General features: G+C 42.2%; 1 protein-coding gene across 1 annotated transcript; it reads left to right on the top strand.

Moving 5' to 3' along the window:
* The first annotated feature begins 1,100 nt into the window (after nucleotides 1-1,100).
* On the top strand, nucleotides 1,101-4,818 carry TPBG (trophoblast glycoprotein). Its single transcript, XM_030798583.1, has 3 exons — nucleotides 1,101-1,439; nucleotides 1,546-1,808; nucleotides 2,523-4,818. The coding sequence occupies exon 3, from the start codon at nucleotides 2,861-2,863 to the stop codon at nucleotides 4,121-4,123; it is 1,263 nt and encodes a 420-aa protein (XP_030654443.1). The 5' UTR covers nucleotides 1,101-1,439; nucleotides 1,546-1,808; nucleotides 2,523-2,860; the 3' UTR covers nucleotides 4,124-4,818.
* The last annotated feature ends 8,368 nt before the right edge of the window (nucleotides 4,819-13,186 follow it).

Here is a 13,186-nt window from a genome sequence, read left to right as displayed (position 1 = left end):
ATGAGAATATATATTACGTTTCTAAATTCTAAAGTGTATCTCACTCTCCTAACAAAGCAGTTGGTCTTCAGATCAGGACTAGAGTTAATATCATGCCAGAGCATTATTACAGGTTTTTTCCAATGAGTAATTATTTTATTTTTAAACTTATCATACAGTAAAATTAACTCTTTTAGTTTACAAAGTTCTATGAGTTACAATACGTTGTATAGGTTTATGTAACCACCATCACAATCCGGATACAGAACATGACTACAGCTTTAGAGATTCTTTTTCAAAGTGTTTTACATTCATGTTGCAAAACACTTTTAAAAATAAGAAAAGAGATGTAGATAAACGTGCTGAAGATGCAAATTAATGAAACTAGCTTTTGTGCACAAATCTCTGCAGTTTCCAGTGTTTTCAGCTTTTGTCTGAGCCATTTTTGCTGTCGGCTTTGCAGACTATCTCTTTCTGTAAAAGTAATCAGGCATCCATTCGAGAGTTGGGGTCTTTCTTCACACTAAAGGCACATGTCCCAGGCATAAGCCTCAGGATCGTTATTTGATCCTTTTTAATACGACCAGGTCTTAAATTTCCGAACCATGTTTTCCCCAATTGCCATTTTCTCTCTAAAATGAAGAAGCCTGGAATAACCAGCACCTTCTTATCCCTTCGGGGAAATTATTTAATTGGGACAAAGGGGATATGGAGTTACAGAGAGCAACGATAGGGCTTTCAGAACCCAAAACCTGTCTGGTATAATAACAGATCGTTCCGGTAACCAACCATTAAATTTGTCCCTCTCCCCAACCCCATCCTCTCCATCACCATCTGCCAGATGCCCCCTGGGACAATCGACTTTGAAACCAAACTTCTCTCCCAGGTCAGCTCCTGCAATCTCCACTCCCCACCCTTGGAGCTTTCTCCGCAGAAGTGACTTGACACACCGCGCTACATCTGGGGAGGGGGGCGGGTCCGCTTTCCAGGTGACTCAAGTCTTTGCTATTTGCCTTTTGTTTCTGGGATGCCTTTGGCTGCCTTTCTCTTCCATCTGCTTTTAATTTTGGTAAGAGGAAAGCTAATGAATCAGGAATGAATCTCCTATCCACTAATCTTTTTTTTTCTTTCTCTCTCTCTTAAAGTTGGCGCGCTCTCTTCACAAGTTCCATCACTACCCAAGAAGTGAGGGGGCGGGGGGGGGGGAACAGGCGGGAAAGCATTAATTACACCTAAATCTGAAGTTTGCGGCCTCAGGTACCACTTTGATGGGGAGAGCTTCTGAAGCTTCCATACAACGTGCTGTGCCTTTGCTGCTGCAGCTGTAGATTTTCAGCTCATTTCTTTCTGCTGCTGCTTCGCGCTGCTCTGTCATGCCTAAATCTATCTCGTCGCTGCCAAAGGTGCCTGAATCAGGGTGAATTCCACGAGATTCACCTGCGGTTTTGCTCTTGTCCAAGGTAAATACAGTATGCAAAATGAGGAACCACCCAAGGATGTCGGGGAGGGGGGAGAGAAAGGGATTCCCTCACCTTTTCCGGCACATTCCTCGTTAATTTCCACCAGGAGGAGGCGCGCAGCCCAGCTCCCCTAGTCTCTCTTCTTAAATCCCCCGACCTACGGCTGCTGAGGTTGGCCGCGCGGCGGGAGTCTCCCCGACAGTCCTGGCCCTCCCCCGCCCCCCGGGTTGGTTTTTCCCAGCTGCGGAGGTTGGGAGGTTGGGCCAGGGGCTGGAGTGCGAAGAGAGTCGGCGCCCGCAGCGCGGAGCCGGGAAGTCGTCGCTACTCTGGTGGAACTCAGAGTTGGTTCTGGAGGCGGCGGACGTGGAGGTGAGCAGTGGGAGCCCGCGGCCTGGGAGAGACCTGGGAGGCGTCGTTGGGGCCCCTCCCCATCCTCGGGTGGAGAGTAGCGTTGGTTCGGGTTGCCACTCTACCCCGAGTCCCACTGCTGCTTTGTTCCCAGACTCTCCCTTCCTCTTTGGAGATGACTTGAACCCCTTTGGGATCCGAGGGGCTGGCGGGGCGCGGGCTGGGGGGCGACAGTTGTAGATCCACTTCCTGCTAATGCGAGAAGGTACAAAAAGAGATCAAAAAGTCCTGTAACTTGAAACTTCCCTCGCATCCTGACCGGGACCGGGTGGTGAGGTCCGGGCGGGGGCGGAGACACCCGGAGGCCGACTTTCCGCCGAGGCGGTGCGGGAAGGAACCGGGAGAGGGAGAAGTTTGGTAGGGAAGGAATTGGGGATTAAGCGAGAAGTTAGACGCGGGAGACGAGTCTCCTCGGGAAAGGCGGAGGGCGGGAGGCCGGTCGGGTTTGTTTAGTGTGGGCCAGGGGAGAAGGAAGACTTTGCGCTCTGGGTGTCGGATGCGCGTCCCCCTCGGAGTAAGAGAGACCGGAGGGGTTGGGGAGGCGAGGCCGGGGCGGGCTTTCGGAGGGAGGTCTCTGGGACAGAGTGGAGATGACTAGACTCGAAAAGGCCGGGTTTTGCACTCCGGAAGCCGCGGCAGCCACCGCTGCTCACGCCTCTCTCCTGCTTGTGCCAGGTCCCTCAGAGGATCCAGCGAGGGGCGCCAACAAGAGGCGAAGAGGTGCCACCGGGGCGGCGGCAGGAAGAGGAGCGGGAGCAGGAGCGCGGAGCCAAGCGTCCCGACCCCCCGTGCGTACTTTCTGGAGGGAGGGGGCGGGGGAATCGGCCCCGGAGGGAAGCGCCCGGTAGCGAGGGGGTTAGCCAAGTTCCGGCTGCGGCGCCACTCCCTTGCTTCTACGAGAGGAAAGTTTTTTTTTCCAGACGCTTCCGCCGGCTCGCGCCCTCCGGGCCCAGCCTCCCGAGCCTTCGGAGCGGGCGCCGTCCCAGCCCAGCTCCGGGGAAACGCGAGCCGCGATGCCTGGGGGGTGCTCCCGGGGCCCCGCCGCCGGGGACGGGCGGCTGCGGCTGGCGCGACTGGCGCTGGTCCTCCTGGGCTGGGTCTCCTCGTCTTCTCCCACCTCCTCGGCATCCTCCTTCTCCTCCTCGGCGCCGTTCCTGGCTTCCGCCGTGTCCGCCCAGCCCCCGCTGCCCGACCAGTGCCCCGCGCTGTGCGAGTGCTCCGAGGCGGCGCGCACAGTCAAGTGCGTTAACCGCAATCTGACCGAGGTGCCCACGGACCTGCCCCCCTACGTGCGCAACCTCTTCCTTACCGGCAACCAGCTGGCCGTGCTCCCTGCCGGCGCCTTCGCCCGCCGGCCGCCGCTGGCGGAGCTGGCCGCGCTCAACCTCAGCGGCAGCCGCCTGGACGAGGTGCGCGCGGGCGCCTTCGAGCATCTGCCCAGCCTGCGCCAGCTCGACCTCAGCCACAACCCACTGGCCTGCCTCAGCCCCTTCGCTTTCTCGGGCAGCAATGCCAGCGTCTCGGCCCCCAGTCCCCTTGTGGAACTGGTCATGAACCACATCGTGCCGCCTGAAGATGAGCGGCAGAACCGGAGCTTCGAGGGCATGGTGGGGGCGGCCCTGCTGGCGGGCCGTGCACTGCAGGGGCTCCGCCGCTTGGAGCTGGCCAGTAACCACTTCCTTTACCTGCCGCGGGATGTGCTGGCCCAACTGCCCAGCCTCAGGCACCTGGACTTAAGTAACAATTCGCTGGTGAGCCTGACCTACGTGTCCTTCCGCAACCTGACACATCTAGAAAGCCTCCACCTGGAGGACAATGCCCTCAAGGTCCTTCCCAATGGCACCCTGGCTGAGTTGCAAGGTCTACCCCACATTAGGGTCTTCCTGGACAACAATCCCTGGGTCTGCGACTGCCACATGGCAGACATGGTGACCTGGCTCAAGGAAACAGAGGTAGTGCAGGGCAAAGACCGGCTCACCTGTGCATATCCGGAAAAAATGAGGAATCGGGTCCTCTTGGAACTCAACAGTGCTGACCTGGACTGTGACCCGATTCTTCCCCCATCCCTGCAAACCTCTTATGTCTTCCTGGGTATTGTTTTAGCCCTGATAGGCGCTATTTTCCTCCTGGTTTTGTATTTGAACCGCAAGGGGATAAAAAAGTGGATGCATAACATCAGAGATGCGTGCAGGGATCACATGGAGGGGTATCATTACAGATATGAAATCAACGCGGACCCCAGATTGACAAACCTCAGTTCTAACTCGGATGTCTGAGGAATATTAGAGGACAGACCAAGGACAACTCTGCATGAGGTGTAGACTTAAGCTTTATCTCTACTAGGCTTGCTCCACTTTTATCCTCCACTATAGACACAACGGACTTTGACTAAAAGCAGTGCAGGGGATTTGCTTCTTTGTTATGTAAAGTTTCTTGGTGTGTTCTGTTAATGTAAGACGATGAACAATTGTGTATAATGTTTTACCCTCTTCTTTTTCTTGGAACTCCTCAACACGTATGGAGGGATTTTTCAGGTTTCAGCATGAACATGGACTTCTTGCTGTCTGTCTCTCTCTTAGTACAGTTCAAGGTGTAGCAAGTGTACCCACACAGATAGCATTCAACAAAAGCTGCCTCAACTTTTTCGAGAAAAATACTTTATTCACAAATATCAGTTTTATTCTCATGTACCTAAGTTGTGGAGAAAATAATTGCATCCTATACCTGCAGACGTTATCAGACTCTTCAAAATAACTCCATAGTATACAGGAGCACCTGCATCCAAGAGCATGCTTCCATTTTACTGTTCTGCGTATTACAAAAAATAACTTGCAGCTTCATAACTTCTTTGACAAAGTAAATTGCTTTTTTGATTGCAGTTTATATGAAAATGTACTGATTTTTTTTAATAAACTGCATCGAGATCCAGCCAACTGAATTGTTAAAAAAAAAAATAAAGATTCTTAAAAGAGTTACAGTGTGTGCAAGTTTGCTTTGAAAAAAGGATTAAGGGCAGGGGTATTCAAAGGTCTTGGTTCCGATGATAATTATTACTTAACATAGCTGAGAATCAAACTGTAGCAATGTCTAATATAAATAGACTTGGGAGATCGTTTTGAAATGGTGGATCCTTTTAGTATTTAAACGGAGAGTTTGAGTATTCATGTGACTGTATGGTCCCAAAGTTAATGCTATTTATGAAACAGTTTTGTAAGAGCATAACGAAGTTGGTAAAAGCTAAGCGTTCTGTACAATAAACAGTTCCCAGTTTGGGGCTTTTTCAAGGCTAATGAAGTTATTGTTGGTCTAGAAAAATAGTGTTTACTTAATAAAACTCTGTTTGAAATTGTTCTGTGGATTTTTAGAGCAGAATTTGAAACAAATACAATGCAAATAAATATGAAGATAAAATGTCTTGAAGACAATATTCTGAAATAAAAGATATAAAATATAAATTTAAAAAATATTTCTCAATGTCATAATGTAAATTGAAACTTAGATTTTCTTGAGGATATTTTCAAAAAAACATTTAAAGTGGAACATAAATGGTCTTTAGTTTATCAGAGACCCAGCTAATATGTTTAAAAAGTTGACATGGTTCAGTATGAACTTGAGGAAATAGCCACAGATAAATGTCTACATCTGTAAACACGTGTCTCAAATATTTATAGGTTCTTATCTTCAGTTCAGTGTTTAAGAATTTGAGGATATTTTGATTTTAGCTAAGCTGTTCATAATGTAAGTATATAGACCTTTGTGAAGAATAAATCACATTTAGATGTAAATACAGGCAATCGTTAATTGATACATCCATAATATACAAGGCTTTTTTTTTTTCAGTTTATTATCTGCCATTTAAGCTGAAAAGTAAATTCCATTAATCAATCTTCAGGCTCTTTTATCAAGTGATTTAAATGTAGCCATTATTGCTTAACTAAAAGTATTAGGTAAACTTGCATCAGTGAGTCTTAGGGCCTGCTTTTCCTTTGAACTGGTTATGTCTTTCAGTGCTTTATGTTTGAAATAAAATCTACATTTTCATATTTTTATAAATAAAATAGGATCAGATGGTATTTTAGGTTCTAGAAATCTTTGCTGATTCCTTCTTTGAATTCAGAAATTTTCAAAGTAGGGCTAAAAATAAGTAAATCTTCCTTTTTATAGGTTAGAATATATAGTCAGAATACGAAGCTGTAATTCCTTAAATTCCATCAGGCTTGTTTTGTGAAATATAGTATTTATTATTTAAGGGTTATATTTCAGATCCTATAATTACCTCAGAAAAAGCCAAATATTTGGCACTTAAAATTCCATCAAACAGTTTTAAGTGTTCATCAGAAATTCCTGAACTGTCTGGTTGCCATTATTTGGTGAGAACAATGAGATACTAATCTGTCAAAAATAGTGGCCACTATCTTAGTAAACTGTTAATGGACTTCAGTTAGTAAGTCTTCTGATACTGTAGGAAACAAATTATAATATTGATAGAGCCTCTATTGAGAAGAATTGTTTCTTCATCACATGATAATGTAACAGTTTAAAGTGGAGCTTTATCTGAGAACCAGGAAAGCAGTAGATTCATTAGTCTAGCTTTTCTCATCAACTCTTTGAAGCAACGATGAATCTGATAAAGTGAAGCCAAGTTTTCCCTGTTAGGTAGATGGCTTCTTTGAAGTTATAATTTATGGCTTCTTTTTCATCCCCCTACTTATTCTCTTGTATGGACTTTCCAATTGCCACTGCTTTGTTTTCCATCACATCACTCCTTCCTGTTCTCCAAAATATGGAAATAAAAAAGTCAATAAAAAGAACATCTTATTCTTAAGATAAAAAATTGTTATTATTTGACAACTGATTAATGTTTTGCAGCCCTAATACTCTTAAGTCTATAAGCCTACCAAACATTCTAAGTTCCTTGGAAGATAGAGGCTATATAAATTCAATAAGTATTAGGGAATATGGGAAAAATAAAAGTATCACTTTATTTAAAAATAAGACAAGTCTGTTTTAAATACTGTTCTTACTATTAATGCACTGTTGACTCTAGAAACCTGCAAGTATCCATTTTTAAAATTTTGGTTGGTAATACTCTATTACTGAATATAAAATTTTCAACGTGAAACACCCTTCATTTATCCTTTACAAGTTTCATTTGAAGAAAGTTAGAAAAAATACTTAGAAATTCAAGGACTTGATAAATCCTTTAATTTAAAAAACTATTCAACTATCCCATAAATTTCTATTTAAAGTAGCAAAAATTTTAGGATAATACAGCTATTTGGCCCTGAATTATAACTGCCCCCCTTTGATCATAACCATTCAGTCTGCAGCATTCGTTTTTGTAATAGCAGTTTGGCTGCTATGGGTGTGATTCAATGGCAAATTTGTACAGGAGCTGATAGATTTTTCTAACAAAATAAGGAGACTTTGAAGCACATTGAATAGGGTTTTTTAAATGAATAGGATTTTTTAAAGGAAAAAGAGTAGGAGCTGGGGGGAAGGCTAGTTGAAATAAATGAGCAAATCACAAATAATAAATCCTTTAGAAATATCTTGATTGGCAGTAAGTGTGGATTATGCTCATCTCAGTATTTAATTAGAAATAACTTATCTTTGTCTTCTGTCTTTTTAATTAAAGTGGCTGTAAAAAAGAAGGTCCAGATGAACTGAGAATTGTTTCCTTAGGAATTCTGTTTTACTCTTTTCCTTTTACCTGATGTTCTAAAACAGGGCTTACCTTGTTGAGGACCTTAGAGGCTTTGCAACTCTAGATTGTGACTCTTTCATATCATTTTAGTTTTTCTCCCAAGACTGCACTAAAGGAGACATCATGAGACTTGCAAGGTTAAAAACAATTTTGCACGTGCTTCCTCCTGCTCCCAAATCCAGTCACCCAGCTTTCAGAGCAGCACCGTAAAGTGAAGACAGACATTTATTAGATGAAATTCTGGTTTCACTTTTACACTTGTGCCAGATTTTTAACAGTAAAGGAGAGGAAAGGAGGAATTTATATTTCTAGATAATATATGAAAATTACCTTGATACTGTATTTTTAAGATCTTTCACCCATACTGCAGTGCTGCACTAGAAATAGTTTAAGAAAATACATTCAACATTGTCCAGGTGATCCTGTCACCTTTTAGATGACGAAAAACATCTTCTTGAGGATGTTTTGTACAGTTATTTTCCCATTGTTACTCTTACAGACTTTTGTTTCAAAAAGGCAGGCTCATTTTATTTTGTTTTATCTTAGAACATTTTAGCAGCTCTTTGTCATGGGTTAAAAAAATCTAGAGTTAAAAAAATGTTTAATATATGATTTTATAATTTTGACAAGAATACAAATTCTTAGTAGTTCAAAATGGAAGCACTCTTAGAAGTGTCAAGCTCAGCTTTCCATTCCACAAATGAAGTAACTGGTAATTGTGACTTATTATGTTACACAGGGACAACCAGGACAAAATCTTAGGGTTCTAGATTCCCCTTCTGGTGCTCTTTTTACCAGATGATGGCATTACTAATTGCCTATCTTGAGGCCTTTGAAATCCCCATGTCTAATAAAAAAAGGCAATTGCTTTGGTGAATTTATTTGTTTTATTGTTGTTGCTTTGAGTGAATGCTTCAGTTTGCTCTAGATTTTACTTTGTTAAAAATTACCATGTTTTAACCCCCTGAAAACATTTAATGTTTTCGAAATAATTTTTTCATAACAATCTTATGAGTCTATTATATAATAGGAAGTATTATGGAAATTTAATGGTGATATTTCTTTGGAAAAGAAAAATAAAAACTCTGGAGTGCTGTGCTGGTTTGTGTAATTCAACCTTAAATGTGAGTTAGCTCAGCTGGTGAGAAAACTAAACAAATGAGACCAAGTTCATGACCATTAAGTCAGTCAGTCACCAGGTGAGACAGTCAGCTTTGCATTCTCTGCTGTGTTCTCTTAGCTCACGCCCACTCCAGGTGCATGCTGCCATCCTCCAAGGGCCTGGACCAAACAGGGAGGTTAATCAATGCAAATCCATTATCACCCTGGAAAACCAGGGGACTGACCAGCCAAACACTGCCAGCTCGGCTGCTGAAGTGCCAGTTTACTGTCTTTACATATGCAGGACACACACTACATCTCGATTTTCTCACATCATAGTATTTATGTTGCAAATTGCAAAAGGCTTATAATTTATGTGAATTTTGGGAAGCTAGCATGAGTACCTTTCAGGGTATTGCATGGGAAATTAATTAGGTTTACTTTATTATTTTAAAAAAGTGTGGGTTAAGATTAAGCAACATGATTACTATATCATAGACTTACACGTAAATGTTTATAAAAACAAATACAGTTTATATTTAGCTGACATTTTATGATGATAGGACTTACTTGTGGTTCACAATTTAACTTGGTTAATGTAAGGAACCATTTGGTCTAAGGAAGCAGAAGCTTAAGATATGACCTTCTATAATACTTTTTGTGAAAAGTAAATATTAAAAATATGTTTTAAAGAACCGAGGATGTTATCGAGATAGGCTTAAAAAAAAAAAAAACGGAAGTTTATAGATTTATTTTCTCCTTCCCCTTACAGTTCTTTTTTTTTTTTTTTTTTTTTTGAGACAGTCTTGCTCTGTTGCCCAGGCTGGAGTGTGGTGGCATGATCTCAGCTCACTGCAACCTCTGCCTCCCGGGTTCAAGTAATTATCCTGCCTCAGCCTCCCGAGTACCTGGGATTACAGGTGCGTACCACCATGCTCAGCTAATTTTTGTATTTTTAGTAGAGATGGGGTTTCACCATGTTGGCCAGGCTGGTCTTGAACTCCTGACCTCAAGTGATTCGCCCACCTTGGCCTCCCAAAGTGCTGGGATTACAGGTATGAGCCACCGTGCCCAGTCGTCAGTTCTGTTTCTATTACTTTTTACTTTCTTCCTCCCAAGAGAGCCATGACACACAACGTTTCAAGGTGACCTTACCCAGGGGAATTGGACTGACTGGAACATTAGGTGGGTCAGTTTACAAATACACGTGACCCTATGACAGTTTCTCTCAATTTTACAATACAGTATTACATTGTATTCAAGGAGGACTTTAATTTTCAATCGTACACATTCTGTGGTGATTCTTATAGACCATTTCAACACTGGCTATAAAACACTTAAAAAATATTTTTAAATTAACTCATGTTTTGTAGAATATTTTGAAGTACAGGAAGGGAAAAGTACCATGAGTAACACTATGACTAAGGAAAAAAGAAGTGCTAATATTGGGATAAATGGCCTTCTCTTTATTTCACATGTATCCTGCCTTTTTAGTTACACTTTTTTGAGCATTGTCCACTACTATGAAAAACTATTTTAACATCTGGTTCTAATGTACTGCAGACAATCATATGTTTTATACATACAGGATATTGCTTGCAGTTTTAGCTTATGTTCTAATAAGCATTGTTGTACCCCCCTGTGTTTCTACCTTTTGCATTTTTCCCTCAAGGTAGATCCTTGAGGGAGAATTACTAGCTCCGAGGGTATAATCTCTTTTTTTCTAACTTCAAAAAATATTTTTGATGCCTATTTAAATTAGGATGATGAAATATAGATCATAGCTCACTATATGTTTTAAGAGTTTCACATCAAACTTTACATAGTAACGAAATGTCTGTGGACAGGATTTTGAACAGAAGTAAATATGGACCGAGTTGTCAACTAACTTGTCACTGTTTTGAGTCCATAAATTTCTATTCTTTGTTAACAAATTTAGAAGATAGCTAAGCCCATAGCCCAGTTAAGAGTGAGTGTGTGTGTGTGTGAGGGTGGGGAAAGACAATGTGGGGTATGGAGGAACATCTGGGAAATAAATTTAGCTAGCTATGAGTTAGGAAGCAGTTATTAAGACAAACCTACATCTTTGCCTGAATTCTACTCTTTTATTTATTTTTTTAGATGCCTTGTATTGGTATACTTAGAATTAAGTGAGTTCATACAAGTGAATTAATTGTACTCATCTTATTGTTAATTTGCTTTAAAATTTTAGTAAGTTCCCATGAATCATTTTTTCAGATCTTGCACTGGATTTTTAAAAATAAGTTTCTGAGATAAACTTGCTTCTAATCTAGTTGTGAGGACAAGTAATGATAATAACTAACATTTCATGGAGTGCGGCTTTTCACATAAAAGATTTATTCTCATTTGAAGAGGAAATTGAGGCTTGGAGAGGATAGATGACTTGCCCAAGAACAACTTGGTAGTAAGAATCAGATATGGGATTTGAACTGCTATTTTTTTCTGGGGAGGGTGTTGGGGGAGCCTTCGGGATCCAAGCTCTTAACTCCTGCTCTAGAGGAGACGTGAACGACGATCACGTCTGTGCATTTTCTAGCATAGAACATGATAAACAACACCAGAGATTCAAACAAGGTGATATCAGGTTCAAAGTAAGGAGAGATCTTGTCTGTTCAGGAGAATCCAAAAAGGGTTCATGGAAGAGTTAGCTTTTAAGATGATTTTGAAGAAGAGGCAAAGAGAGATGATGGGTAGAAGAGAAAACTCAGGACAGAGAGAATAGCATAAGCAAAGAGAATGGAGGCAATTGAAGACCAAGCGTTTTCCAGGAACAGTAACATTTGAAATGTAATGTTTACAAAGGAGAATAATGGAGTATAAGACTAGAAAGATAAATTTATCTTTCTAGATAGAAGCTATCATAAATAGTTTCTATACAATTTAGTGGACAGTGGGGGAGCTCTTGGAAGTCTGTGAGCAAAGGAGTTATATGCATAGCTATGGCTGTACCCAACAAAGATGAGATCAACCCCCTTCCCAAGTTGGTTTGGATATCAAGACTGATGAGACCACACACACACCAAGAGAGTATGCACAGGTTTATTAGTTGCATAATGTGACTTTCTGGGGAGAGCAGGACTTGGCTTTGTTTTTCCTTGTGATCAGGGTTGGGGCCACAGTGAGGCTTCAGGTTTGTCTGGTCTTCACATTCCAGCAGATGCCAAGGGATGAAGTTCATGGGCCCTATTATAGGCTTGCTCAGATATGGGACAAAAAGTGGGAGGAGGAGGAATGGACCTTAAAAACTATGAGTACTCAGACATCACAAATGGAGTCAGACTCTATTACAATTCACCACTGATGTTTGATTGATGACTGAAATGTGCCAGGGCTGATTTAATTGATTTTGAACTTGTTTAAATAAACCATTATTGTACTCTATGAGACTTGCAGCATGAGGTCAGTAAGAGAGGTGAGAGTTCCATTGAATGTCTTCTTCAAAAGCCCATGGTGTGTATTTTAAGAAGTGAAATGCAGGCCTTGGTCATCATCAATAATTTCTGGAACTCTGAAGGGGATAAGAAGTGTCTTGGTGAGGCCTTTTAGTTTAGCTGTAGTACGGGCTGATGTGTGACATTTGTTTGTATTTTGGCTATCTGTAAGGCAAGAAATTCCCAGAGATTTTGTTTTTAGCCCAAAGTGGGGTGACCTTGGATAAGGAATTGCTATTATTGCTACAGATCAGACTGACTAGATAATTAGTAATGTCCCAATAATGTATACAAATATACATACTGGACCAGTTGTTGGTTAAACATCATGTAGTGCTAAGATGACTGCATGAAGTTTGGTCGGTTGTGCTGGCTCTTGAGTCCCATCCTTGATCAGGGATGTCCTGGTTAGGGAATGAATAGCAGCAGCTCACTAGAGGGCATCATCACATTTTATGGTGACCTTGCATATGAAATCCCTTTTCTGATTACTCAGTTGATCCCAAGAGACTCTCCAGGTGGCCAGTGGGCTTGGAAGAAGGGTGGCCTACAGCACCATTAACTTTGGCAAGGGGCTGAGGACAGGAGAAACCACTTCCTCCTGTAGATTGGATATGCCAGGAGGCCTAAGTTTGCTTCTGGTATATAAGTACTATTTCCATTTTTGTCCAGAGGCCTCTATAACTAACTGTGCTGATTGTGCAGAGTGCTGTGTCAATGATCCAAGGCATAAGAGGCAGCTGGGTACATAGGATCACAGGCTTAGGGGCCATGAGGGTATTTGTCTCCAGAAAGGCCCAATGTGCAACCAGCAGTTGATGTTCAAATGGTGTGTAGCATGGGACTGAGGAGGGCAGCTTCCTGTATCAAAAGCCTGTGGGCAACTTACAGGTGATCCAGAGACCCCAGGAGGCATGAGAAGAGGTTGCTAAAACCTCTACAGTGAGAGAATCTCTGGGGTATATTAAGGAGAGTGCTTATTGTGTGCAATTTAAACAGATTCTAGAGCGTTTAGTTAAAGGAGACCTCCTTCAAGGTGGGCCGTATTAGTCCATTCTCACATTGGTAATAAAGACGTA

The sequence above is a fragment of the Nomascus leucogenys genome, chromosome 18 (genome assembly GCF_006542625.1).
Source record: "Nomascus leucogenys isolate Asia chromosome 18, Asia_NLE_v1, whole genome shotgun sequence".
NCBI lineage: Eukaryota > Metazoa > Chordata > Mammalia > Primates > Hylobatidae > Nomascus > Nomascus leucogenys.
Note: the sequence above shows the minus strand (reverse complement) of the source record. Positions and strands in the feature narration are given on the sequence as shown.

Coding starts and splice junctions, on each gene's coding strand:
- TPBG (XM_030798583.1), top strand. CDS start 2,861: ATGCCTGGGGGGTGCTCCCGGGGCCCCGCCGCCGGGGACGGGCGGCTG.